Raw genomic sequence first — 27,893 nt, forward strand, 5'->3', positions numbered from 1 at the left:
CTATGTCTGACTGACTCCATTCATGCCAGATTTTAAGGGATTGTTGCAGCCACGTTCCACTCAGAAAAGACCCACTGAAATGAAGTTAGTCATATTTATTAATAGCAATGGGTCTGCTCTAAGTAGACCCACAGAATCTAAGTAAATTCCTATTTATTAAAAGTGATGGGTCTGCTCTACTTGGAGCCGATCTCTTGGAAATAATGGACTTAGGACCATTTGTTTCAATGGGTCGACTCTGAGTAGAACTTAGCTGGTGACAACCCAGTGGGGCTACTCTGAGTACAGGTTAGCTGGATATAGAACCCCTTATGGGGAAAGTGCATTGAGCAAGGGGTCAGAGCAGATGGCCTGGTAAGACCCTTCCAACTCCACTATTCTATAATAATAATAATAATAATAATAATAAATTTTATTTGTTAGTCGCCTATCTGTCCGACTATTCAGACCCTCTAGGTGACTTACAACAACGGTTAAAATACAATATACAATATACAATACAAAAACAATTTACAATATACAATATATCTGATATAAAACATCAATTAATACAACAGAAGCTAATCCACCCCAAAATTATAGGCCTGCCTGAAGAGCCAGGTCTTTAAAGCTCGGCGGAAGCCCGTCAGGGAGGAAGCATGTCGGAGGTCATAAGGGAGATAATTCCAGAGGGTGGGGGCCAACACCGAGAACGCCCTCTCCCTGGTCCGCACCAGTCTGGCTGCTTTGACTGGTGGGACCGAGAGGAGGTCCTGTGTGGCTGATCTAGTGAAGCGGCCTAATTGATGATATTGGAGGCGGTCCTTCAGATAAACTGGGCCGAAACCGTTTAGGGTTTTAAAGGTCAGCACCAACACCTTGAATTGAGCCCGGTAAACAACTGGTAACCAGTGTAGATCTACTAACACTGGAGTAATGTGATCCTGCCGGCGACGGCTATGCTTAATCAAGCGTGCCGCCACATTCTGTACCAGCTGCAGTTTCCGGACTGTTTTCAAGGGTAACCCCACATAGAGCGCATTACAGTAGTCCAAGCGAGAGGAGACCAGGGCATGTATCACCTGTGGGAGCAGATGTACAGGAAGGTAGGGTCATAGCCTCCGTATCAGATGTAATTGATACCAAGCTGCCCGGCTCACTGCTGTCACTTGAGCCTCCATGGACAGCTGGGAGTCAAGAATGACCCCTAGGCTGCGGACCTGGTCCTTCAGGGGCAATCTTACCCCATTTAGGACCAGGTCGATGTTTCCCAACCTTCTCCTGTCACCCACAAGCAACACCTCGGTCTTATTGGGGTTAAGCCTCAGTCTGTTCTCGCCCATCCATCCACTTACGGACTCCAGGCTCTTGGACATGGTTTCCACAGCCAACTCTGGTGAGGACTTAAAGGAGAGATAGAGCTGAGTGTCATCGGCATATTGATGACATCGCAGCCCAAAACTCCTGATAGCTCCCAGCGGCTTCACATAGATGTTGAATAGCATGGGGGAGAGGATAGAATCCCAAAGTGTGTAGCGAACTAAGTTTTGCTCAGAGTAAACCCACTGAAACGAATGTTGGTTACATCTACCCATTTCAATGGGTCTTCTCTGAGTAGGGCCAACATTGGGCTGTATTCAGTTAAGTCCCACTCACCCACTAAGATGAGTGACTCTAGGTTAGTGGTGTATATTAACTTCAATGGGTCTCCTCTGTGTAGGGCTAGCACTGGGTTGCTCCGAGCTAGGGTTGCCCGTTCACAACTTTTAGAGATACAGAAGACCTCTTGGTTGCCAGGCCAGGCCTCTAAGAGGTCTTCAGTATCTTTAAAAGCTGTGCAGGGGGAAGGGAGAATTCCACCTTGTGTTTTTTCCCATTAACAATGTTGCAAGAACACCTGCACTTGGCTGACTTTCTCTTCTCCTAAATATACAGGATCAGTCTCAGGCCAGGAACCTGGCAACCCTACTCCAAGCAGACCCACTGAAATGAATTAATCTAAGTACCTCACATCTATTAACTTCAATGGGTCTACTCTGAGTAGAGCCAGCACTGGGTTGCTCCTTTCTGAGTAGGGCTAGCATTGGGCTGCATTCAACTAAGTCCTGCTCACCCACTGAAATGAGTGGATCCAAGTCAGTGGTATCTATGAACTTCAGTGGGTCTACTCTGAAGAGAGATAGCACTGGGTTGCTCCAAGCAGACCCGTTGAAATGAATGAGTCTAAATTCCTCTAATCTCAGTAGAGCCAGCGCTGGGTTGCTCTGAGCAGACTCAGTGGCATGAATGAATCTAAGTTCGTCAGGTCTCTCTTAATTTCACTGGGTTTACTCTGAGTAGGGCTAGCACTGGGTTGCCCCCAGCGGACCCGTTGAAATGAATGGGTCTGAGTATTTCACCTCTATTAATTTCAATGGGTCTACTCTGAGTAGGACTCGCATTGGATGCAACCCATTGAACATCACCCCAAAGCATCGACCCTGGACACACACACAGAGAGAGAGTGACAGAGAGAGAGAGAGAGAGAGAGAGAGAGAGAGAGAGAGGTCAGCAAGCCAGAGACTTTCTCCAGGTTCCACATTCTCGAGATATTAGCCAGCGGGCGAGTTTCTGCTGCCGCCGGAGTCTCATCCCGCCGCCGAGCGCTGGCCGGCAGGGGTCCCCTCGGGGACTTTCCTGCCACTTCCTACTTCGAAAGTGCCATCCTTTCCAGGCGTGAGCGAAAGTCGAGCGCCGTCTCTCCTTTTTTCCCCGGGGTAGGAGGGGCATCCCGGTGGAGGAAAAGGGCGTCTCCGCCCGCCTGCTCTTGCGTCGCCGAGAGGGATGACTCGCGGTGTGTGGCACTACATATAACCCCATCCAAGACAGGAGCGAGGACAGGGTTTTTGGGGGGGTGGCCCTTTACCCTTGGCTCCGTGCGATCCAGCCCGCGAGCGGCGTCGCTATGGACTGGGCGTCCGACTTCTCCTTGCAAGGACGGCCCGGCGAGCATCCCCAGCGCCGCAGGCGCGACAGCCTGAAGGGAGACTTGCGCCGGCTGCGCTGCCTCGTGCTGTGCTGCATCCTGGTTCTCCTCCTCTTCTCGGTGCTTTTGATTTACCTGCTGGGCAGGAGCCTCGGGTGCAAGCAGGACGGCGAGGTAAGGCACGCAGGGACCGGCCTTCCGCCCAGCTGAGGCCAGCGTTGCCTGCTCTGACTGGCAGCGGCCCTCTCGGGTTCTTTCCCCAGGCCTGCCTGGAGAGGCCGGAGGACTGGTCCTGGGACCTGCTGCGTGCAAGACAGGCTCTGGCACTGGCCTTTGACGGAGTCAGGGCGTTGGTACCCCTGTCTCTGTACCTCCTGCACTGACTGGCAGCGGCTCTCCAGGGTTTCAGACCAAGGGGTCACTCCCAGCCCTGCCTGGTCCTGGGGATTGACCTTGGGACCTTCTGCATGCAAAGGGTGGGTTGTGTCCAGTAGCAGAGTGGCAAATTCAGAAGCGCAGGGTCCTTTCATGATAATCACAGCCACGCCCCCCTTTTTTTGCTGCTGGGTTGAGAATGAGATCCTTGTTAATGCCTTCTCCCACAACAACAGATATCCCTAGGAGCCAATCGGCATGAAAGGGGAGAGTGTTAGCTGCTGAGAAGAGTCTTCTCAGTGGCTGACTTACCTCCTTTCACTCTGATTGGCTCCAATCAGCAGGAAAGGACAAGGAAGCAGGTTAGAAGACTCTTCTCAGTGGCTAATGCACTCCCCTTTCATGCTGATTGGCTCATAGGATGCTGGAGACGTTGGGACCCTGCTCCCAAAAAAGTAAAGGGTCTAAGACCCCCGAGACCCTGGACGACTACACCCCTAGTTGTGTCACTTGAGGATTGATCAGAGGCTTATACGGAATCATACCACACACTGACCCATCTAGCTCAGAATTGACTGGCAGGGAGTCCCATTGCTTACCTGGTGATGCCCAGGACCAACGCCTGGGACTTTTCCGCATGCAAAGCAGGCACGCTGTCCCTGCATTCAGCAATGTATGGTATTCAGAGTTAGCCCTCCTCAGAGTGGACCCATTAAAAGTGATGAGCATGACTAACTGAGGGGCTTTGATTTCAGGAGGTCTACTCTGAGTAGGCTGTAGTTTGATGCAACCGCTAAGGCCCGGCTGATTTTCCTTGTATTCTGATCAATGTGTAGGTTGACGTTTTGGTTGTGTGTTTTTTTCACCTTCAGTGTTAGGAATGTTGTGAATGAGCATTTTATGTACTATGTGAAACTGCTTCTGTTCCTCAATGAAATGAAACATCTCAGTGAAATGTTTTGGACTGGAGAAAGGGAAGTTTGCTGCTTTTTTTACAGAATTGTAAAAGGAGGAAGGATGATCAGGAAGTTGACTGTTCATTCATTCTTTTTCTCTGCTTTTGGCCATGTTGATGGTGATGCGTGCGTGTTTAGTGGCGTCCTTGCCAAACGAAATTTAAATGGCACTCCAATAATTTGCAGATCTTTAGCAGCAGGGACAAAATCAGCATCAGCATTGCAAGAGGAGCCTAGGACTTTCAAATGTATGTGTGCATGACTACTGTAGATAAGGGATGGGGAACCTTTGGCAAACCCCCCCCGGAGGACACGTACTGGGGGGGGGAGAAAGGCAACAGTGGGTGGAGCAATGAATGTACATTTTATTTTTATAGAATAAACTAGTTTCTACGTACACTCATACAGTGGGGAGGAGAGCCTGGCTAGGAGTCCAGAGTCTGTGAGCTCAAATCCCCGCTCGTGTCTCCTGGATGTCAAGGGTTAGCTAAAGATCACCCCCACAGTGAGTGGCTCAGGGGTTACGTGCCCTGCCACCTGTGCAGCCGTGGGCAAGCGGCATAGTCCCAAGGAGCCCAGTTGCCCCCCAGCTAGCAGTTGCGGGCAAGGCAGGGGCTGGCTTGTGCAGCTGTGGCCAGCTGAGGAGGCCCTAGCCAGCTGGGGAGGACTAGCCTCAGAGGGAGGCAATGGGAAACCCCCTATGAATACCGCTTACCATGAAAACCCTATTCATAGGGTCGCCATAAGTCGGGATCAACATGAAGGCAGTCCACAGTACATACCCCCCTCTATCCAGGCAAGCAAGAAACATTATTTTTAATAGTTTTATTTGTGCAATTTCAATAAGCTCCACGAGGACAAAAGCACTCAAGGGAGGGTGTGAAGGAGACCCAGGGAAGGGGCATGCCTTCGAAAGAGGGGCTGCAGCTGGGGAGGAGCGGTGGTGTGAGGAGAGTCCCAAGGGCCGGATAGAGAGGCTTTGAGGGATGCGTTTGGCCCCCCAGATCTGAGGCTCCCCATTTTCATTCTACAAAGCAACCCTGCAAGATGGGTTGAGCTGAGAGAGACCAAATGGCTTGCAAGAGGTAACCTACTGAGCTGAATGGCTGATCAGGGATTTGAACCCAGAGCCCCCAGATCCAAACAGAGTAATTCTACCCTCTGCATTACATTCGCTTGCTGGAGTGCTGGAGAACAGAGGGCACCACAGGGTACCCCTGGCTCCAGATGGGGTGGAATTCTGTCTCCATCAGAATATTGCCAGGGCATTTTTGGACTAGACTTAGTCGATTCCAACTTATGGCGACCCTATGAATAGGGTTTTCATGAGGCTGAGAGGCAGTGACTGGCCCAAGGTCACCCAGTGCACTTTGTGGCTGTGTGGGGATTTGAACCCTGGTTTCCCAGGTCGTAGTCCAACACCTTAACCCAGCCTTTCCCAACCGGTGTGCCTCCAGATGTTGTTGGACCACAACTCCCATCTTCCTGACCGTTGGCAATGCTGGCTGAGGCTGATGGAAACTGTGGTCCAACAACATCTGGAGGCACACTGGTTGGGAAAGGCTGCCTTAACCATTACACCACACTGGCTCTCACGACTCAGAAATTAATGGTCCTAAGTTAGTCATCCCCATTACATTAGGAAACCTCGAGGGTTGTTTGTTTTGCCTCCCCAGCTTCCACAGGTGACTCAGTGTATGCAAGGCTGGGGTCATAACCTGAAGGTTTCTGATCCAGAATATTGGGAAGTTCCCATCATGGGACATAGAGCAAGCTCTGCATCTAATGGCGGGAAGTCTCTGATGTGGTATGTTCTACCTCCAATGTTGGAGGCACTATGCCTCTGAGTGTCAGTTGCTGGGAATCACGAGTGGGGAGAGTGTTGTTGCAGTCACATCCTGCTTGTGGGTTCCCTAGAGGCTTCTGGTTGGACACTTGTGAGAACAGGATTCTGGACTAGATGAGGCTTTGGTCTGCTCTAGCAGGTGTCTTTTTATCTAAGCTTTGTGACACAAACTTTCTGTGGTGCTTAGGGCGATGAAGTTCCTGCTGACAATTGGGAGACATGAGCGGTGATGCTATGGAATGTCCATAAGCATTCCAAGTAATACAGCCACTGAGAACAGAATGGTCACAATTTGGCTTCTGCAAGAAAGGTTGGTTTGTCAGTTTGGCTGGGATTAAAACTGCATAGGCAGGAGGAATTCTGTGGGGAAGGCAAAGGGCTGGAAAAGCTTAATGGGACAAGGTCCCCAAAGCAACAGAAACAAAGAGACAAAGGACCAGAATGAGCAGTGGAATTAAATTCAAGAAGGGTGGTAGATGTTAGAAGCCTACGGAGAAGACCTGGGGACTGCGAGTTAAAGAGCCAAGGAACCTTTGGATGAGGCTGTCCTTAAGAGGGATCCTGTAACTTTGGGAGAATTGTCCCATGTACTGACATCTGAAAGGGAGAGATTGTTTGGGGACATCTGAAACACTTCTCTTATTTCCATAGCTTTCCATATTTGTCTGCCCTTTCTTTTGGATTTCCACAGTCACCCTAAGCCAGGAGGGGAGAAACCTTTTTCAGCCCAAGGGCCGCATTCCCTTCTGGAGAGGCCTTCCAGAGGCCATATGCCAGTGGTGGGCGTGGCCAGACACAAAAGTGGGTGGAGAAAATAAATGTAAAGCTTACCTTCAAACAATCAGCTAGTTTCTAAACATACTCACACGTCCTCCTCTCTCTTCCGCTCAGGCAAGCAAGAAGCAGGATCCGAGTTCAAGAGCGTATTGTAGCCGGACAAAATACAAAAGGTGCAAAATGGGGCTGCCTGGGGGTGCAGCCTGCAGACAGTTCTGAGGGCCAGATAGACAGATATGGGGGACCACATCTAGTCCCCAGGCCCAAAGTTCCCCACTCCTGCAATAAGCCAAAGTTAAACCATAGTTGATCAAACCAACCATAAATTTTCCCACTGGTGATCAAAACAAACCTTGGCTTGTTTCGCAAGCCATTTCCCTTCTGTTTATTTGCTATGAATTTCATATTGCCCACCTGACATCCCAAAAGCCTTTGCAGCACCCTTCTACTGGCTTTGCCTCGCCACGCCACCCTGGCCCTTCCCATTGGCCGGCTGCAAGGGTGTGGAGATCTCCTCAGAGCTCTTTGCTCACTCTCGTCAACAGCTAATTCCGTCCCCTTCTGTAACATTACCCCCCACTCCTCCGTGGAGGCTGGTCTACTAGGGCAAGCAAGGCACTGCCCCACCAAACTCAGTCTGCCTCAGCTAGCCTCCACCTGCCTGCCTTCTTATTTGCAACCAGCCAGGATGTGGCTGTGCCCGTCATTGGCTCTGGCTTCACCTACTGCTGGGCTTCATGCCTTCCCGCCCCACCAGCCACATCTGCCCTGCCCTATAGACGGGGACCCCTTTGCCACAAAGGGAAGCTGTGTGAATGTAACTCAGTGGGAAGACCCAATCTAACACCGTTGCAAACTCTTTAAAACAAAGCAAAGCAAAGAATCGGGAAGGAAGAACTTGTTTGCCATCCTGCCCAGCTCCTGAAGCCTCATGCAGGGCCCTGATGTGGCTTAGACGGAGCCTGTAACAGGAACAGCAATTCTGCCCCAGTCACAAGCCCCATCATCCCTGACAGGTCACTGAAAGGGACCCGGCACCGTTCCAGCAGTCTATTAGTATAATGTTGTTGTTATGTGACTTCAAGTCGATTACGACTTATGGCAATCCTATGAATCAGCAACCTCCAATAGCATCTATTATATTACACATATATTATGTAATATAATATATTACAGGTCAATCCTAACTGAGTTGTGGCGGGGAGTGATGTCATTGACTATCCATCTCTTCCAAAGTCGTTCTGGCCAGGGCAATGTTGAAGTGTGTGCGTTGTTGCGTGAAACAGCATACATTACGTTGGAGTTAAGTTGAGCAAGAAACTTCTTCAGAGCATTAGAGCATGTTAAGAGTCTTTTATTAAGGCATTACGGCCAAAGGCTTAAGAGTAAATACATGTAGAGTTTCTTCAGTCACCCCCCTTCTGGTACATCTCTCTCCAAAGGTAAAAAAACACAGAAGAGAACCTCTCAGTTCAGAGGCAACACACAGAAGACCAGCCTCACAGTTCAGAGGCAATATTCAGAAGACACAACTTGCGGACTCTGTTAGAACTTTCCCAGTTGCTATCTCACGTTACCATGACAACCGCTGGCCTTGGATGTCTGCTCACTCTCAGGCCAAGAGATAACAGTTACTTCTCCAAACTTGCAGGCTTTATGGAAAACAACTAGAGACAGTAATGCCTATGGGTCACAGCCCAACAGGCAAGTGGTCTGGAGGTAACCTGTTGCATCTCCTTCCCCTTCCTCCTGACCATATGTTTAATTGTTGTTGTTGCTATGGGCATTCAAATCAAGTATGACTTATGGCAACTCTATGAATTAGCCACCTCCAACAGCATCTGCCACTTATCAAAACACAACTCTCACTGGGGTTGGTTGCTTAAACGTCAATCAAGGTAATTAGCATGAGCGGAGGTCAGCGAGTGACGTTGCACATTGACTCTCTAGATTGATTTCATTCAAGGGGAATGCAAGTGTACGCGCCTCACAGCTGGCCCTCTGCCAATCTGGGTGTCTGCCAAGTGGAAAGGGTGGGGCATTGTCAGCCCAGCTAAGTGTAAGTCAGGCACCTACACTTCCCTTTTTGTTCCATTGATAGACTCCATCCCTGAAGAGATTCCTGCATTCTTCAAAGTACTCGTAGGGGCAAGAGATCCACCCGGATCCTATACATTGCCACATAGACAGGGGCTGTGAATGGAGTGGAACACATGCTCCACGAGCTCCACGAGCTAGAGGGAGCCCCAGCTGATGAAGCGTCAAGGCCCCAGCTGACAAAGCGTCAAGGCGAGTTAAGCAGCAGAGCGAGTTCGGCAGCAGGGCGAGGAGGCCAGGGCCCCCCACTCTGCCCGTCTGTTCCCTGACCTCAACTAAACCGCAGTCTCCAACCCATTGATGTAATAAACCTTAAACAAAACTATGCAGGTAAGAAGCCAGCAGGGGTGTGGGGGCTTTCCAGTGTTTTGCACCGCCTGCAGCATGTACGACTATCTGCCTGTTGGACAGAAGTCGTGGGTGTGCTCTCGGTGCAATGAGCTCCTGGCTCTCCGGGAACGACTTCATTTCCTTGAGGCCAAGGTGGCGGACCTGGAAAAGCTGAGAGAGGCAGAGAGGTGTGTGGAGGAGGCCTTCAGGGACGTTATAGCTGTGTCCCACTCCAACGATGATAGCTCTCCTGCTATCATGGAGAACGATGGTCTCGGGGAAGGAGAGCATCCAGCTGAGGAAGAGGGAAACGATCCCTTAGAAGGGACCCATTCCTTGGGGGATGAGCAGCTATCCTCTCGTGCCGAGGATATATCTCCAGGGGGTGGAGGGATCCTTGTAGTGGGTGATTCGATCATTAGGAACATAGACAGTGGGGTGTGTGATGGGCGTGTAGACCGCAAGGTGTTTTGCCTGCCTGGTGCGAAGGTTGCGGATATCGCCCGTCGTTTAGATAGTTTGGTAGACAGTGCTGGGAAGGAGTCAGTGGTCGTGGTGCATGTTGGCACTAACGACATGGGGAAATGCAGCCGTGAGGTCCTGGAAGCAAAATTTAGGTTGCTAGGTAGGATGCTGAAAGCCAGGACCTCCAAGGTGGCTTTCTCTGAAATGCTACCGGTTCCACGCGCAGGCCCAGCCAGACAGGCCCAGCTTCGCAGTCTCAATGCGTGGATGAGACGATGGTGTCGGGTGGAAGGGTTCGGATTTGTTAGGCACTGGGGAACATTTTGGGACAAGCCGGGCCTGTACAAAAGGGACGGGCTCCACTTGAACCAGAATGGAACCAGACTGCTGGCACTTAAAATTAAAAAGGTAGCAGAGCAGCTTTTAAACTGACTGAGGGGGGAAACCCGACAGGAGCTGAGAAAGGTCCGGTTCGGAATAAACCTCCCCCCTGGGATAAAAACCAAAGAAATGATGAAATTTTAAAAGGGGTAGGCCTAGAAGTAGGCATTGTGAGAGCAGGGGCACAGGATATAAATTCAGAAGAGCAAAATTACCACAGGCCTAACCACAAGTGCCAAAGACACTTGAAGAGAGACACTGCTTACAAGTGCCTGTACGCTAATGCTAGGAGCCTCCGAACCAAGATGGGAGAACTGGAGTGCTTGGTCTTAGAGAAGAGCATTGATATAGTGAGCATAACCGAGACCTGGTGGAATGGAGAAAACCAGTGGGATACGGTTATCCCTGGATATAAACTATATCGGAAGGACAGGGAAGGACGTATTGGTGGCGGAGTCGCTCTATACGTGAAAGAAGGCATTGAATCCAGCAAGCTTGAAACCCCAAAAGAGGCAGACTCCTCCACAGAATCGTTGTGGGTGGTGATACCGTGCCCCAGGAGGGACTTAATACTGGGAACGATCTATCGTCCCCCTGATCAAAATGCTCAGGGAGACCTTGAGATGAGATATGAAATTGAGGAAGCATCCAAACTAGGAAAGGTGGTAGTAATGGGTGACTTCAACTACCCAGACATAGACTGGCTGCATATGTGTTCCAGTCATGACAAAGAAGCAACGTTTCTAGATATTCTAAATGACTATTCCCTAGATCAGTTGGTCATGGAACCGACCAGAGGGACGGCAACCCTGGACTTAATCCTCAGTGGGGACCGGGACCTGGTGCGAGATGTAAGTGTTGTTGAACCGATTGGGAGCAGTGACCACAGTGCTATTAAATTAAACATACATGTAACTGGCCAATTGCCACGAAAATCCAACACGGTCACATTTGACTTCAAAAGAGGAAACTTCACAAAAATGAGGGGATTGGTCAAAAGAAAGCTGAAAAACAAAGTCCAGAGGGTCACATCACTCGAAAATGCTTGGAAGTTGTTTAAAAACACTATATTAGAAGCTCAACTGGAGTGCATACCGCAGATCAGAAAAGGTACCGCCAGGGCCAAGAAGATGCCAGCATGGTTAACGAGCAAAGTCAAGGAAGCTCTTAGAGGCAAAATGTCTTCCTTCAGAAAATGGAAGTCTTGTCCAAATGAAGAAAATAAAAAAGAACACAAACTCTGGCAAAAGAAATGCAAGAAGACAATAAGGGATGCTAAAAAAGAATTTGAGGAGCACATTGCTAAGAACATAAAAACCACCAACAAAAAATTCTATAAATACATTCAAAGCAGGAGACCATCTAGGGAGACAATTGGACCCTTGGATGATAAGGGAGTCAAAGGTGTCCTAAAGAACGATAAGGAGATTGCAGAGTAGCTAAATGAATTCTTTGCATCTGTCTTCACAGTGGAAGATATAGGGCAGATCCTTGAACCTGAACTAACATTTGCAGGAAGGGATTCTGAGGAACTAAGACAAATAGTGGTAACGAGAGAGGAAGTTCTAAGCTTAATGGAGAATATAAAAACTGACAAATCACCCGGCCCGGATGGCATCCACCCGAGAGTTCTCAAAGAACTCAAAGGTGAAATTGCTGATCTGCTAACTAAAATATGTAACTTGTCCCTCGGGTCCTCCTCCGTGCCTGAGGACTGGAAAGTGGCAAATGTAACGCCAATCTTCAAAAAGGGATCCAGAGGGGATCCCGGAAATTACAGGCCAGTTAGCTTAACTTCTGTCCCTGGAAAACTGGTAGAAAGTATTATTAAAGCTAGATTAACTAAGCACATAGAAGAACAAGCCTTGCTGAAGCAGAGCCAGCATGGCTTCTGCAAGGGAAAGTCCTGTCTCAGTAACCTATTAGAATTCTTTGAGAGTGTCAACAAGCATATAGATAGAGGTGATCCAGTGGACATAGTGTACTTAGACTTTCAAAAAGCGTTTGACAAGGTACCTCACCAAAGGCTTCTGAGGAAGTTTAGCAGTCATGGAATAAGAGGAGAGGTCCTCTTGTGGATAAGGAATTGGTTAAGAAGCAGAAAGCAGAGAGTAGGAATAAACGGACAGTTCTCCCAATGGAGGGCTGTAGAAAGTGGAGTCCCTCAAGGATCGGTATTGGGACCTGTACTTTTCAACTTGTTCATTAATGACCTAGAATTAGGAGTGAGCAGTGAAGTGGCCAAGTTTGCTGACGACACTAAATTGTTCAGGGTTGTTAAAACAAAAAGGGATTGCGAAGAGCTCCAAAAAGATCTCTCCAAACTGAGTGAATGGGCGGAAAAATGGCAAATGCAATTCAATATAAACAAGTGTAAAATTATGCATATTGGAGCAAAAAATCTGAATTTCACATATACGCTCATGGGGTCTGAACTGGCGGTGACCGACCAGGAGAGAGACCTCGGGGTTGTGGTGGACAGCATGATGAAAATGTCGACCCAGTGTGCGGCAGCTGTGAAAAAGGCAAATTCCATGCTAGCAATAATTAGGAAAGGTATTGAAAATAAAACAGCCGATATCATAATGCTATGGTGCGGCCGCATTTGGAATACTGTGTACAGTTCTGGTCGCCTCATCTCAGAAAGGATATTATAGAGTTGGAAAAGGTTCAGAAGAGGGCAACCAGAATGATCAAGGGGATGGAGCGACTCCCTTACGAGGAAAGGTTGCAGCATTTGGGGCTTTTTAGTTTAGAGAAAAGGCGGGTCAGAGGAGACATGATAGAAGTGTATAAAATTATGCATGGCATTGAGAAAGTGGATAGAGAAAAGTTCTTCTCCCTCTCTCATAATACTAGAACTCGTGGACATTCAAAGAAGCTGAATGTTGGAAGATTCAGGACAGACAAAAGGAAGTACTTCTTTACTCAGCGCATAGTTAAACTATGGAATTTGCTCCCACAAGATGCAGTAATGGCCACCAGCTTGGACGGCTTTAAAAGAAGATTAGACAAATTCATGGAGGACAGGGCTATCAATGGCTACTAGCCATGATGGCTGTGCTCTGCCACCCTAGTCAGAGGCAGCATGCTTCTGAAAACCAGTTGCCGGAAGCCTCAGGAGGGGAGAGTGTTCTTGCACTCGGGTCCTGCTTGCGGGCTTCCCCCAGGCACCTGGTAGGCCACTGTGAGAACAGGATGCTGGACTAGATGGGCCACTGGCCTGATCCAGCAGGCTCTTCTTATGTTCTTATGTTCTTATGCTCTTACAAGCAGAAGGTGTGACCCCAGTGTAACCATAGGAAACCACAACTGCTGTGTAATTTGCACAGTGGATTTTATTGTTGTTGCTGTTATGTGCCTTCAAGTCGATTACGACTTATGGCAACCCTATGAATCAGTGACCTTCAAGAGCATCTGTCATGAACCACCCTGTTCAGATCTTGTAAGGTCAGGTCTGTGGCTTCCTTTATGGAATCAATCCATCTCTTGTTTGGCCTTCCTCTTTTTCTACTCCCTTCTGTTTTTCCCAGCATTGTTGTCTTTTCTAGGGAATCAGGTCTTCTCATGATGTGTCCAAAATATGATAACCTCTGTTTCATCATTTTAGCTTCTAGTGACAGTTCTGGTTTAATTTGTTCTAACACCCAATTGTTTGTCGTTTTTGCAGTCCATGGTATGCGCAAAGCTCTCCTCCAACACCACATTGCAAATGAGTTGATTTTTCTCTTATCCTCTTTCATTGTCCAACTTTCACATCCATACACAGAGGTCAGGAATACCATGGTCTGAATGATCCTGACTTTAGTGTTCAGTGATACATCTTTGCATTTGAGGACCTTTTCTAGTTCTCTTGTAGCTGCCCTCGCCAGTCCTAGCCTTCTTCTGATTTCTTGACTATTGTCTCCATTTTGGTTAATGACTGTGCCGAGGTATTGATAATCATTGACAAGTTCAGTGTCCTCGTTGTCAACTTTAAAGTTACATAAATCTTCAGTTGTCATTACTTTAGTCTTCTTGACGTTCACCTATAGTCCTGCTTTTGTGCTTTCCTCTTTAACTTTCATCAGCATTCATTTCAAATCATTATTGGTTTCTGCTAGCAGTATGGTATCATCTGCAGGAGACTCTGGGCTGGTTCACACAGGAGCTGAAATCTGTATTGAAAACGCAGCTTTTCCCATCACGATAGAATTGCAATGTTCAGACACATTTTCCACAACCTTTGAACCTGCTGTTTCCCATTCACACTCCCTCTGGAGTAATGCTAATGGAGGAAGGGAGTGGGGGGGTTATTTCATTGTTTCTTGTCAATTGCACACCTCTCCCTGCAGTCCAGAGCTTGGGGGTGAAATTGACATGAAACAGGGAGGGGGGGAGTGAGTGACAGCAAAGTAGGGCAGCTTTTGTGGGCAGAAGAGGCAGGAGCCTTCAGGAAACATCCGAGTAAGGCGACTACATGGGAGGAATGCTGCAAAGCAGAGATGCTTTTGCCTTACTTTTCGGATTCTCAGTGGGTTGGATTGATTCACATTTAAAGGGAAATGCAGCAATACGCCTTACCTTTCCAAAAAAAGTCATGAGGTTGCTGCAAATTAAACAGAGATGCAGGGAGGTTCGATCTCCATGTGAATGAGCCCTCTGAGTGCAGTGGAGTTTCTCTGACATAGTCCTCTGACTCAGAGGACAGCCATGCCACATCCTCTGGCCAGAGGAGCACTTTTGGGCAAGCTTCTGGGGCTGGCCCTCCATGTAATTTCCCCTTCTCTGACTCATCAGAAATTTGATAAGGGGAATCTAGGCCCAGGCTTATGACACTCACATTTTTTGGCAGGCTGTTTGTGCTGCTGTTGCTTGCATCACTTCACTTATCTCATCTCCATTCCTGTCCTGCTGCAGTGCACTGGTCACCCCTCTCCTCTGCAGCTTAAAATCCAGCCATGGGGCTTTCTAAGCCAGTATGGTGTAGTGGTTAAGGTGCTGGACTAGGACCTCAGAGACCAGGGTTTGAATCCCCACACAGCCATGAAGCTCACTGGGTGACCTTGGGCCAGTCGCTGCCTCTCAGCCTCAGAGGAAGGCAATGGGAAACCACCGCTGAATACTGCTTACTATGAAAACCCTATTTGTACGGTCGCTGTAAGCGGGAATCAACTCGAAGGCAGTCCACTTCCATTTTCAAGATCACATCCGCACCATGCATTTCAAGCACATTTAAAGTGTGTGGCTTCCTCCCCACCCCACCCCAAGAATCCTGGAAAGTGTAGTTTACCCTTCACCGAGAGCTACCATTCCCAGCACCCTTGACACATCACAGTTCCCATGATTCTTTGAGGGAAGCCATGTGCTTGAAGTGCATGGTGCAGATGTGACCTGATGTGCTCAGAATGCAGCGCAGCTGTAAGCATCACTAAAGTTAATGAGGGCCACCTCCACACCATACATTTAAAGCACATTCATACCACAGTCATGGCTTCCCCCAGAGAATCCTGGAAACTGTCGTTTCCACCTTGCAGAGCTACCATTCTCAGCTACAGTTCCCAGGATTCTTTGGGGAAAGCCGCGATTGTGGCATAAGAGTACTTTAAAATGTATGGTGTAGATGGAGTTTACATTTGAGTAGATCTATAGGACTGTAATGTAATAGCAGAGGAGAGGTAAATAAAAATTGTGTATTGAAATGGGAGACGGCGTGAGAATCCTTCAAATTGCTACTTGTAGTTAAAATAAATTTGGGGGAGGAAAGATTACTATATCTTAAGCAGTAGTGTAGTGGCAAATTCAGAAGGGCAGGGACCCTTCATGATAGTCACAGCCATGCCCGCTCCCCTCCCCCTCCTTTTCTTGCTGCTGGGTTGAGAATGGGATCCTTGTTCATGCCTTCGCCCACCACAACAGATGATCCTAGGAGCCAATAAGTGTGAAAGAGAAGTGTTACCTACTGAGAAGAGTCTTCTCAGTGGCTGACTCACCTCCTTTCACTCTGATTGGCTCCAATCAGCAGGAAAGGATAAGGAAGTATGTTAGAAGACTCTTCTCAGGGGCTAACACTCTCCCCGTTCATGCTGATAAGCTGATAGGATGCTGGAATCTTAGAGACCCTGCTCCTAAAAAAGGAAAGGATCTGAAAACCCTGAGACCCGGGACAACTACACCCCTGATCTTAACTAACAATGATATATTTTAAAGTCTGCTTTTTAAGGTGTTTTAGAGTATTTTTAGTTTGTGGGATACAAATTTCATATATAAATAAACAGATAATAACAATGAGGTGGTTATCTCAGATGAGGGTTTTTTGGAGAGGTGTTAGGTTTTTTTAAAAAAAAATACCATGCTTCCCCCCATTTTTAAAAAAACTTACTACATGGTTAGAATACGGAATAAAGTGGTTAAAACCAGTCATAATGAAAGATACATAAGAGAAAAGCCCAGATGGATCATGGTTCTGGCCAAGGGGCCCTGAGGGCCCTCTCCTTTAGGGAGGGTAACGCTCCCACTCAGCAATCTGTGGCAGTGGCAGATTGCAGCATTCAGCAACCTGATGCTGCTGTGGGCTGCAAAGGACCAGACGAGATGGTGAGACTTCTACAGCTACCTGCACCTCTACCTGGCTCTCTGCTGAGTCACTGGTTGCAGCTAGGTCTTCCCACTCCTCCCAAGTAGACCTTCCCCCACCCCGAGCAGACCCATGCCAAGTGAGCTGTCTGGCTCGGGGCTTGCGTCGGGTCCGCTGCCACCTTCACTTCTAAGGCCTGGGAGATGATGCAGAGCAATCTGGGGTCGAGGCAGGATCAGAATGGAGTCAGAAGAGTTGGGGGAGCAGATGAGGCACCCCTGAAATGGGGCTCTTCCAGCTGCCTTTGGGTCCCTCTAGGTCAGGAGTGGGGAACCTCAGACTGCAGGGCCCAATGTGGCCCTCCAGGCCTCTTCATCCGGCCCTTGGGACTTCTCAGGCCATGACCAGGGCCAACTTATCCATTAGGCACAGTAGGCACAGTGCCTAGGGCCCACAATACTTTTAAGGGCCCACGAAAATGTTTTAATTTCTTTTAAAATCAGGAGGGGAAAAATGAACTTGTCGGGTCGAAGAAAATCTTTTAATTTTTTTCTCACATCAGAAAAAAATGAAATTTTAGGGCCCACGAAAATCTATTAAATTTTGCCTAAAACAGAAAATAAAATGTTGAAGTATTTAAAGTTATATAAAAATAATTTGTAATATTGATATCATTATGGAGGAAGGGGCCCACGAAGGCAAAAGTGCCTAGGGCCCACAAAAGTCATAATGCAGCCCTGGCCATGACCCTTGCCAGACCTCTTCCAGGCCTTCCTCAAGTCCTTGAATGTGTCCTTGAACTGTGATAATGTCTCTTAATTGCCTGGAGAGAGGATGGAGAGTTTTATATTGGGGGGATAGAAACCTTTAAGTTTTACATATCTAGATTTCCTGCTTCCAAGAATTCACTCTGTTCATAGGGTTTTCGTGGTAAGAAGTATTCAGAGGTGGTTTACCATTGCCTTCCTCTGAGTTTGGATTAAACCAGAACTGTCACTAGAAGCTAAAATGATGAAACTGAGGTTATCATACTTTGGACACATCATGAGAAGACAGGATTCACTAGAAAAGACAGTAATGCTGGGGAAAACAGAAGGGAGTAGAAAAAGAGGAAGGCCAAACAAGAGATGGATTGATTCCATAAAGGAAGCCACAGACCTGAACTTACAAACTCTGAACAGGGTGGTTCATGACAGATTCTATTGGAGTTCGCAGATTCATAGGGTCGCCATAAGTCGTAATCGACTTGAACGCACACAACAACAACAAAGAATTCACTAGATGAGGTTAGGCAAGCCACTCTGGAACAAAGGAAGACATTCTGTTGCTGCATTCCTAATCTGGCTAAAAATAAACTCTTCCCTCCCGTTCTGGCTTCACTCCCGGTTAAGCCAATGGAGGAAACTAACTATAAACATTGTTCAATCAACATGTAATCGCCAGTAATGTAGTGGCAAATTCAGAAGTGCGAGGTCCCTTCGCCACAGTCACAGCCATGCTCCTGCCCCCTTTTTTTTACTGAATGAGATCCTTGTCAATGCCTTCTCCCACAACAACAGATGTCCATAGGAGCCAATCAGCGGGAAAGGGAAGTGTGTTAGCTACTGAAAAGAGTCTTCTCAGTGGCTGACTCATCTCCATTCACTCCTATTGGCCCCCTGAGACCCTGGATGACTACACCCCTGGTAATCACACACACGCACACTGCTGCTTGCGTTCTGTAATGTAGGGATATAGAACTTCAGGCCCTTCTGTCCGGCTCTCCCCAGACCACACTCCCTCATTGGCCTTGCTTGAGTGTGTGTGTCTGTCGGAAATGTGTCCTTAAACTCTTATAAATGCCTCTTGCTTCTGGATGGAGGGCAGAGAGAGGGACGCGTCAGTGTGCGTCGAAACTAGCTTTCTGTCCAAAAGTATTGTTTACATCCATTGATTTGCCCACTCTCACCTCTGGCCCCACCCATCAATGGCATGCGGCCCCCAGTGACAATCTCTGTATCATCCTCATAAATGGGGCATCCCAAGCAATTTGCCTGAAAAAGGGCCAATATATCCCCAGGAACACCAGGAGCTGCCTTATTCTGATTGGCTGCAACTCTCCGGGGTCTCAGGAACTGGTTCCACTGAGCAGCTCACTGCCTTTTCGCCTAATTGAATCCATTCTTTGATGTTATTTTCATGAATATATTCATAAAAATGAATATGACAAGGTTTACAAAAAGACATTGATTAGGGGAAAGTGTGCCTAAAAATGTCCCCCTAATATATGTCTTTTTGTAATCCTTGTTGGGTTTGAGAACTGCTTCGCAAAAATTGGGATAAGGGCAAATTTTGAAGGATGGCTGCGTTTTGGTTCCCATCTGGTTTTGGAAAGCGCAAATTTGACGGAATCTCTTTACCCTGGCCTTTGACACTTGAGAAGTATATTTTCAGGACCCATCCTGTTTTGTGATTTTTATTGTGGTGGCTATATGCCTTCAAGTCGATTACGACTTACGGCGACCCTATGAATCAGCAACCTCCGAGAGCATCTGTTATAAACCACCCTGTTCAGATCTTGTAAGTTCAGGTCTGTGGCTTCCTTGATGGAATCAATCCATCTCTGGTTTGGCCTTCCCATTTTTCTACTCCCTTCTGTTTTTCCCAGCATTTTGGTCACTTCTAGTGAATCAAGTCTTCTCATTATGTGTCCAAAGTATGATAACCTCAGTTTCATCATTTTAGCTTCTAGTGACCATTCTGGTTTAATTTGTTCTAACACCCAATTATTTGTCTTTTACGCGGTCCATGGTATGCGCAAAGCTCTCCTTCAACACCACATTTCAAACGAGTTGATTTTTCTCTTACCCACTTTTTTCACTGTCCAACTTTCACGTCCATACATAGAGATCGGGAGGACCATGGTCTGAATGATCCTGATTGCTGTATTTTAAAATGGTTGTCACCTGCCCCGGGGACCTTTGGGTAAAGGGTAGGTAAGAAATGTTGTTGTTAATAATAATAATAATAATAATAATAATAATAGGAGGAGGAGGAGGAGGAAGTTCCTCTCTGATTAATTAATCACTTGTGTGCTTCCCTTTGCAGATGCCAATTGAAAAACCTCCTAAATTCCAGAGACAACGGGGCTGTGAGTTTGTTTGCTTTTTTAAAACCAGTAGTGTTTGCTTGGTGCTCTGGATGAAATTTTCTCTCCCACAAATTCCCCAGGCAGTGACAGGTGTTGTTATAATGATGACTAAGAGGAAAACTAGAGGTAAAATGTGTTTGATGGGGCACAGCACCTCAGTACGAAGGCACGCGCTTTGCATCAGGAATAGGGGAACTGTGGTCCTCCAGGTGTTGTTGGGCTTTGGCTCTCATCATCCCTGAAAACTGGCCATGCCGGCTGGGGTGGATGGGAGTTGTAGTCTGACAACGTATGGAGGGCCACAACTTTTCCCCATCTCTGCTCTACACGCAGAAGGTTCCAGGTTTGACTTCTGGCATTTCTGCTTCTAAGCCTTTGGAGAGCTGCTCCCAGTCAACATTCACTTGGATTAAGCTGGATTCCTGCACTGAACAGGGGGTTGAACTGGATGGCCTTATGGGCCCCTTCCAACTCTATGATTGTGTGTTTCTATGAAAGTAGACAATACAGAGCCAGATGGTCTGATTAATAGTCTGACTCCCTAGATTGCAGCTTCATAACAGAAGGGGCCATAGCTCAGCAGTAGAACACATGCAGGAAGCCCCAGGTTCAATCTCTGGTGTCTCCAATTTAAGGTAGCAGGAGACAGGGTCATAGAGTTGGAAGAGACCTCAACCATCATCTAGTCCAGCCCACTGCCGAAGCAGAAATACCCCTGTTTCATCATCCCTGATACGTGGCCATCAGACCGCCAGGAATAATCCTTACAGGGCAGTCTGTTTGACTGCCAAAAGAGCCAGTGTTGACCGAGAGCCAGTGTGGTGTGGTGGGTTAGAGGAGCGAGAGCCAAAATGGTGCCCTCCAGATGCCCTTGGACTCCAGCTCCCACCATTCCTGACCATCTTGACTGGGGCTGATGGTAACTGCAGTCCAACAACATCTAGAGGGCACCACCTTGGCTACCCTGGGGCTAGAGTGACTAGGGAGACGAAGGCTCAAATACCCACTCAGCCACACTGATCTTGGGCCATTCTCTGAGCCTAATCTACCTCACAGGATTGTTGTGAGAATAAAATGGAGAAGATGGGGAGGGAGAACCATGTAGTTGAGCTCCGTGGAGGAAAGGTGAGATATAAATATAATAATACAAAAATTAAAATAAATAATAAATTGTACCATCAGGAAATTCTTTCTAAATGTTTACTCGGAATTCTTTTGCTTGTAATTTGAACCCATTGGGACAGAATTTTGCTGGGGAATCACTGGCTGTCAGAGCAGACAATACTAGCCTGGTTTGCGCGTAACACTAAATCGTAGCTGTTATCCATAGTTACTAAATTAAAGTTAAATCCACTAAACCATAGCTAATGTTAACCATGGTTAATAAACCATAGTTAAGGCAAATGCATGTGGCAGACAATCTCTTAAATCTTGGTTAATTGCATCACAGAGTGACTGAGCCTTGAGACTGTCAGGTATGCTTTAATTTGGATTCCTGCGTTGACCAGGGGGTTGGACTCGATTGTCTTATAGGCCCCTTCCAACTCTATGATTCTATGAATTTTTTGCCACTCTTCATTTATGCCTTTGTAACTTTTGGGCATCACTAAGAAGTGGTGGCTTTTTAGTTCAGGAGAAGGCCCAGGTTTGCACATAATGCTAAGCTATGGGTAACGTGAACTAAAATTTATAAGCCAACAACACAACCTGGTTAACGAGTGACCTTTAATCACAACTAATGAACCATCGTTAAGCTACAGGATTGGGTTCACACATAAAGCTAAGCTGTAGTTTAATAACCATACTTTAATAAACCATGGTTAAGTGTTATGCACTTAGTGTTTAGTGTTAAGATTTAGTGTTAAGGTTTAGTGTTAAGATCCTCCATGGCACAGAGTGGTAAGCAACAGTAACGCAGCCAAAGCTCTGCTCACGGCCAGAGTTCGATTCCAACGGAAGGAGGAAGTCGAATCTCCGGTAAAAGGGGTCGAGGTCCACTCAGCCTTCCATCCAGCTGTGGTCAGCAAAATGAGTACCCGGCATATGCTGGGGGGTAAAGAAAGGCCGGGGAAGGAACTGGCAATCCCACCCCATATATATGGTCTGCCTAGTAAATGTCGCAAGACGTCACCCTAAGAGCCGGAAACGACTCGCACTATAAGTGCGGGGACACCTTAACCTTTACTTTTCAGTGTTATGTGCAAACCAGGCCACTGAATTAGCTGGACAAGTAGTCTCACCTGGTGTTAGGGTAGTTTCCTGTGTTGTATCCTGAATCCCTGTTGTAGAGAAATATTGGAGGGTTGAAGTTCTGGGGTTTCCCCTTATAGCCAAGCTCTGACACTGGAAGTTTCATCCTATGACTCAAGAATTTGTGACTCCAACCCTGCCAAAAAATACCAGCCTCCCCTGAACATGACATCCCACTCTGGAAAGTGAAAGCTGGCAGTAAGGGGAAACTTCACAAGCTTTTGGCTTCGAGGGAGAGCAAAGCTGATTCAAACCAGGCAGATTGCAGAGATCCATATTCTCAGCTGGCTTCCTTCTCTTCTGCCTTCCCTGTCTCATTAATTACTCTTGCTAATATGATTTATACCCTGCCCTTCCTCTCAAAGGAACCCAGGGTAGCAAGCAGACCCACAATAAAACAATTAAAACGTCGAAAAAAGGTATTTTCCAATACAGATGCAGACTAGGAAAGCTCTCTGCTTTACAGATCACAAACCTGGTGTAAACCAAGATGAAGATCAGCTTGGGATGGGGTGATAGCTCAATGGGCTTTGCCTGGAGGTCACCCCTGCATTTCCAGTTGAAAGGATGTCTGACAGATAGAAGCGGATGGGAAAGACCTCTCTTCACCTGAGATCTTGTAGAGCCACTGCCAGTCAGAGCAGACAGCACTGGGTTTGGTAGACAAATAGTCAGAGCTGGTAGAAGGCAACGTCCTATGTTCCAAAGGTCAAGGGACAGAAAAAATAAAATAATTCTTCATACAGGGCATACTTAAACTAATTCACTCCTACAAGATGTGGATGAAGGCCACCAACCTGGATGGAGAAGGCTATCAGTGGCTACTAGCCACAAAGCTCTGCCTCCACTGCTGGTTGCATTATGCCTGTGGATTCCACTTGGGGAAGGTTGTTAGTGTGCTCAGGTTCCGCTTGTAGACTTCCCATGAGCACTGTGAGGACAGTGAGGGCCTGGCCGGATCCAACAGGACTCTTCTTATAGAGGAGGGCAGCCCAATTGTTTCCAGTCAAGCTTATGGGAGGAGACTATGCTCAGTGGTAAAGCACAATGGTAGGCTGATGGAGTCCAACATTATCTGGGGAGTCATAGGTTATGTGCCCCTGAGTTAGAAGGATTGAGTAGCAGGTAATGGGGGGGGGGAACCTTCTTTGCTGGAGAACCGGGAGAGCCTCTGCCAGTCAGAGTAGACAATACTGTGCTAGATAGACAAATAGTCTGACCTGGTCTCAGGCAGCGTCCGATGTACATAGGTAATTTTTGATGCTCAAGAGAACTTGGATTGGAGGGTTTGAGTGGGGAAAGGGCATTGAAGAAGATCGCCAACAGGGATGCCATAGCGTTTGGCCATCTGAGAGATGGGGGAGTTGACCGTGAACCTTGTAACCTGCTGCAAAGATCCCCACCTCCAAGATGTCTGAATTCTATGCCAAACTGCTCTGGCCCCTTTGCACACAGCATAACTAGCACTAGCGGTAAGGGTTTTGTTTTGCTTTTTAAAATTTATTTTATCTTTTTAATCAGCCTTCGCCAGCGTGGTACTGTCCAGATGTGGTTGGACTACAACTCTCATTAAACCATGCAAATTGTAGTTTAAAAGTGCTGGGAGTTGTAGCTCCACGGGGGGGGGACTACAGTCCCCAGGATTCTTTGGGGGAAGCCATATGTCTTAAATGTATGTTGTGGGTGTGACCACCTACTCAGGAGAAGGAAGCGGGTTTAAAATTGCAATCTTAGAGTGCAAGAAGTAATTTTCTTTTCTTTTTCACCTTTCAGATCCAGAAAGCAAGCCCAAGATCCAAGTGACAGGTAATTTTACAGGGCGTCGTTGTGGGGAATAATTGCCATCCCCTGGTGGGTTTCAGATGTATTTGAAAAGCATAATTGTCTAATCATATGTTACCATGTGCCTGTTGAAAAACAGCATGGACTTCCTGCATTGGGTGGAAATGGTGGGATGTTCCCTTTGGTGAAACTGAAGCTATACAGTGGTAGATGGTACCCACTGGTGAGGCGAAAGGCAAGGATGCCAACAGAAGGTGGAGCCAGAGCCTATGACAAGCAGAGCCAACTCATCCTGGTTTTGTCTCCATTTCTTCTCCCTGCTGAGTTCTAAAACAGGCAACATTGAGACTGAGGAGGAGGGAGAGGAAGCTGAAAGGCAACCACCCCTCTGGACTGGTTGCAAGTAGAGTCATAGAACAGTAGATTTGGAAGGGGTCTATAAGGCCATCAAGTCCAACCCCCTGCTCAGTGCAGGAATCCAAATTAAAGCATATCCATCAGGTGGCTGTCCAGCTGCCTCTTGAAGGCCTCCAGTGTTGGAGAGCCCACCACCTCCCTAAGTCATTGGTTCCATTGTCATACCAGTCTAACACTTAGGAAGCTTTTCCTGATGTTCAGCTGAAATCTGGTTTCCTGTAACATGAGCCCATTATTCCATGTGCTGCACTCCTGGGACGATCGAGAAAAGATCCTGGCCCTCCTCTGTATGGCAACCTTTCATGTACTTGAAGAGTGCTATCATATCTCCCCTCAGTCTTCTCTTCTCAAGGCTAAACACGTCCAGTTCTTTCATTCTCTCTTCACAGGGCTTTCTTTCCAATCCCCTGATCATCCTCGTTGCCCTCCTCTGAACCTGTTCCAGTTTGTCTGCATCCTTCTTAAAGTATGGTGTCCAGAACAGGATGCAGTACTCAAGATGAGCTCTAACCAGTGCTGAATAGAGGGGAACCAATACTTCAATTTGGAAACTATACTTCTGTGAATGCAGCCCAAAGTAGCATTTGCCTTTTTTGCAGCCATATCACTCTGTGATTAACAACAATCCCAAGTTCCTTCTTGCATGTAGTATTGCTGAGCCAGGTATCCCCCATCTTATAACTGCATTTGGCTTCTTTTTCCCAGGTGTAGAACTTTGCACTTGTCCCTGTTAAATTTCATTCGGTTGTTTCCAGCCCAATGCTCCAGCCTATCAAGATCCCTTTCAATTTTGATTCTGTCTTCCAATGTATATTTACACACACACACACACACAATTTTGTATCATCTGCAAATTTGATACGCTTTCCCTGCACCTCCTCATCCAAGTCATTAATAAAAATGTTGAAGAGCCCGAGGCCTGGGACTGAGCCCTGCTCTAAGAAGACAGAAAGACGGGCTGGCTGAGGAAAGACTGAGGTTGGTGGGGCAAGCGTCCCATCAGCCAGCACTGAAAATACAGGACCCTGTTTCTAGGTCTGCAGTGGGCAATCCTAAACAGAAATACACCTGGGAAATCCTGGAGAGGGTTTGGAAGGAAGAGGGAGAAAGGAGGACAGAGCCAGAGCTTGGAAGAGTTACTTTTTTATTTATTTTATTTATTTAAAATATTTCTATCCCACCCTTCCACCCTACAATAGAGCACTCAGGGCAGCTACAATAAAATCGCACAGATATATAATAAAACTACAACATATCTTTTTTAAACTACAACTCCCATCAGCCCCAGCCAGCATGGCCAATGGATCGGGCTGATGGGAGTTATAGTTCAAAAAAGTAAGTTTCCCAAGCTCTGGATAGAGCACAGAGTAGAGGGACCCAGTTACCAGTCTCTCTGCTGGTGACATGACCCCACCAGCTTCTATCTCACGCATCACTAAATTTGAAGAAATGCATATTTTGAGAGGCAGCCACATTTTGGTCTGCTTATTGTTTCAGGAAGTGCAAGTTAGGTAGGCTCACGTTGGAATGAAAACTGGCCTGAATTTCTCCCCCGCCCCAAGCTTCAGCTAAGTTCACACGGGTGCAAGCAGGACCACTGATGTTGATCTGAATGTCTGGCGGAGATGGGGAACTGATGGCCCTCCAGATGTTGGTGGATTTCCAATGCTCTTTGGCCCCAGCCAGCATTGCCAATGATCAGAGATCGTGCAAGTTGCAATCTAGCAACATTTGAACCACATGAACCAACCCAGACCCTGCATTCATCATCTGAGACACTTCTCCGTGGTCCCCTTCCAAGGGAGGCGTGGCGGGAGGCAACATGAGAACAGGCCTTCTGAGTGGTGGTTCCCCATTTGTGGAATGCTGTCCGCAGGGTGGCACACCTAGCACCATAATTGTCTCTGTTTAGGAACCGGGCAAAAATTAAGGCTTTGGGCTGTTAATTTGGAGGGTACTGGGTATTCTTGTGGTATCTTTCTTGCTGATCTTTTAGTGAGGTGGATTGTGTTAAACCTGCCTTTTTTACATGTGTTATGGATGTGTTTTTAAGTTTTCATTGTGTTTTACTTTTTATAAATGGTTTTCATGTTTGTACTATCCTCTAAGTCGCTTTGGGGTCACCTTTTGTGAAAAAGCAACTAATAAATGCATATTATTATTATTATTATTATTATTATTATTATTATTATTATTATTATTATTATTATTATTATTATTATTATTATTATTGCTGAATGTAACTAACAGTCTGAAAAGTGACAAAGCCCGTAAGCCTCTCTGAATGCTTTTTAGCCTTCAGGAAAAACATGTCAACTGAATGGGTTTGCTTTGTCTTCTACACAGTTGCAAATAAACAAAATTTGTCCTGTGCCGGAGATGAGCTTCCAATACTGAAGTGGGAATATGCCCGACACACGTCAGACCAAATGAAGCACACTGACCATTTCTTGATAGTCCCCAAAAATGGAGATTACTTTGTCTACACTCAGGTCACTTTCCGATGTCCTGGTCCTACATGTGAAACCATAGAATACTGCGGGAAGAAAGGAGTGGATGAGGATCACACCATGGTGGTGATTTCGGTGAAAAAGAGAGCGTACAGTGTCTCGATACCCCTGATGAGAAGCGACAGTTCAATTGGCGAGAAGACCAAATGGAAGAAAACCATTTATGTGGGAGGGGTGGTCCATCTAACAGAAGATGACAAACTCATGGTGAACGTTAGCAACCCTGCCCTGGTGGGTTTCAGTGGAAATGGAGACATAACCTACTTTGGTGCTTTCTTAATCTAGCCCGCTCGAAGCCATGGATTCTCCCACGCACAGACTGGAATTTTCATGATGTGGCATAGCAGGGTGCCTATAGATGCTTCCTAATTGTCCTCACCTGACAAGGAAGTTCCAGATGGCTGGCCTTGTTTTCTGAAGTGGTGCTGAAGGATTTGGAATCCTTCCATGTTCCATGTTGTTGTTTTTTTTAAAAAAAATCCAGATTTTGTAGAGACCGTGCTTTGCGTGCCCAGTGTCCGGAACCTTCTGATCCTTCCGTTTATTTGTATCACGTGCACGTGCGCACCCACACAAAATTGCCAGTCCGCAACTTACAGCAGAAGGTCGTAGAGAGCTGCCTTATAGCAAGCTGTGCCTGTGATGTTCCTATATTAATGTATATATGGTAAGTGTTAGTTGTTTAGAAGATACATGGTAAGTGGAGTGAAAGAGGGGGAGTGAATGGGCAGTAGAATGCGAGATGATTGGCTGAGTGTTTAAAATGGCTGAATGTATAAAAGGAAGAATGAGAGTGGAATCTGGGGGGGAGAAGAGAACTGAGTGGGTTGCTTGGTGGGGTTTAGAGAGTTGTTTGCCAGGAGGGAGATGGAGTTCGGATTAGTATTGAGTAAAACCATATGCTTATGTGCCTTAAGAAGAAATCTTGTTAATCTTGTTAGCTTTGTTATCTGTAATAAATACTTAATTTGGTTTACCAAAGGCCCGATCCTTGGCTGGGGTTTCACAGACCAGAAGGGAGGGTAAGGTAATGACCAAGATTAAAGGGGAACTGTAACAAATGGTGGCAGCGGTGAA

The 27,893-nt window shown here is 47.0% G+C and overlaps 1 protein-coding gene across 1 annotated transcript; it reads left to right on the forward strand.

The window, feature by feature from the left end:
* Positions 1–2,846: 2,846 nt before the first annotated feature.
* On the forward strand, positions 2,847–27,893 carry TNFSF15 (TNF superfamily member 15). Its single transcript, XM_061604044.1, has 4 exons — positions 2,847–3,118; positions 19,815–19,857; positions 23,881–23,913; positions 26,653–27,893. The coding sequence occupies exons 1-4, from the start codon at positions 2,924–2,926 to the stop codon at positions 27,099–27,101; spliced, it is 720 nt and encodes a 239-aa protein (XP_061460028.1). The 5' UTR covers positions 2,847–2,923; the 3' UTR covers positions 27,102–27,893.

The sequence above is a fragment of the Rhineura floridana genome, chromosome 20 (genome assembly GCF_030035675.1).
Source record: "Rhineura floridana isolate rRhiFlo1 chromosome 20, rRhiFlo1.hap2, whole genome shotgun sequence".
Classification (NCBI taxonomy): domain Eukaryota; kingdom Metazoa; phylum Chordata; class Lepidosauria; order Squamata; family Rhineuridae; genus Rhineura; species Rhineura floridana.

Bases quoted from the DNA above. Each gene is read 5' to 3' on its own strand.
- TNFSF15 (XM_061604044.1), top strand. From the start codon at position 2,924: ATGGACTGGGCGTCCGACTTCTCCTTGCAAGGACGGCCCGGCGAGCAT. The intron at 19,858-23,880 runs GTGAGTTTGTTT...TTCACCTTTCAG, and splicing joins ATTCCAGAGACAACGGGGCT to ATCCAGAAAGCAAGCCCAAG. The intron at 23,914-26,652 runs GTAATTTTACAG...TCTTCTACACAG, and splicing joins GCCCAAGATCCAAGTGACAG to TTGCAAATAAACAAAATTTG.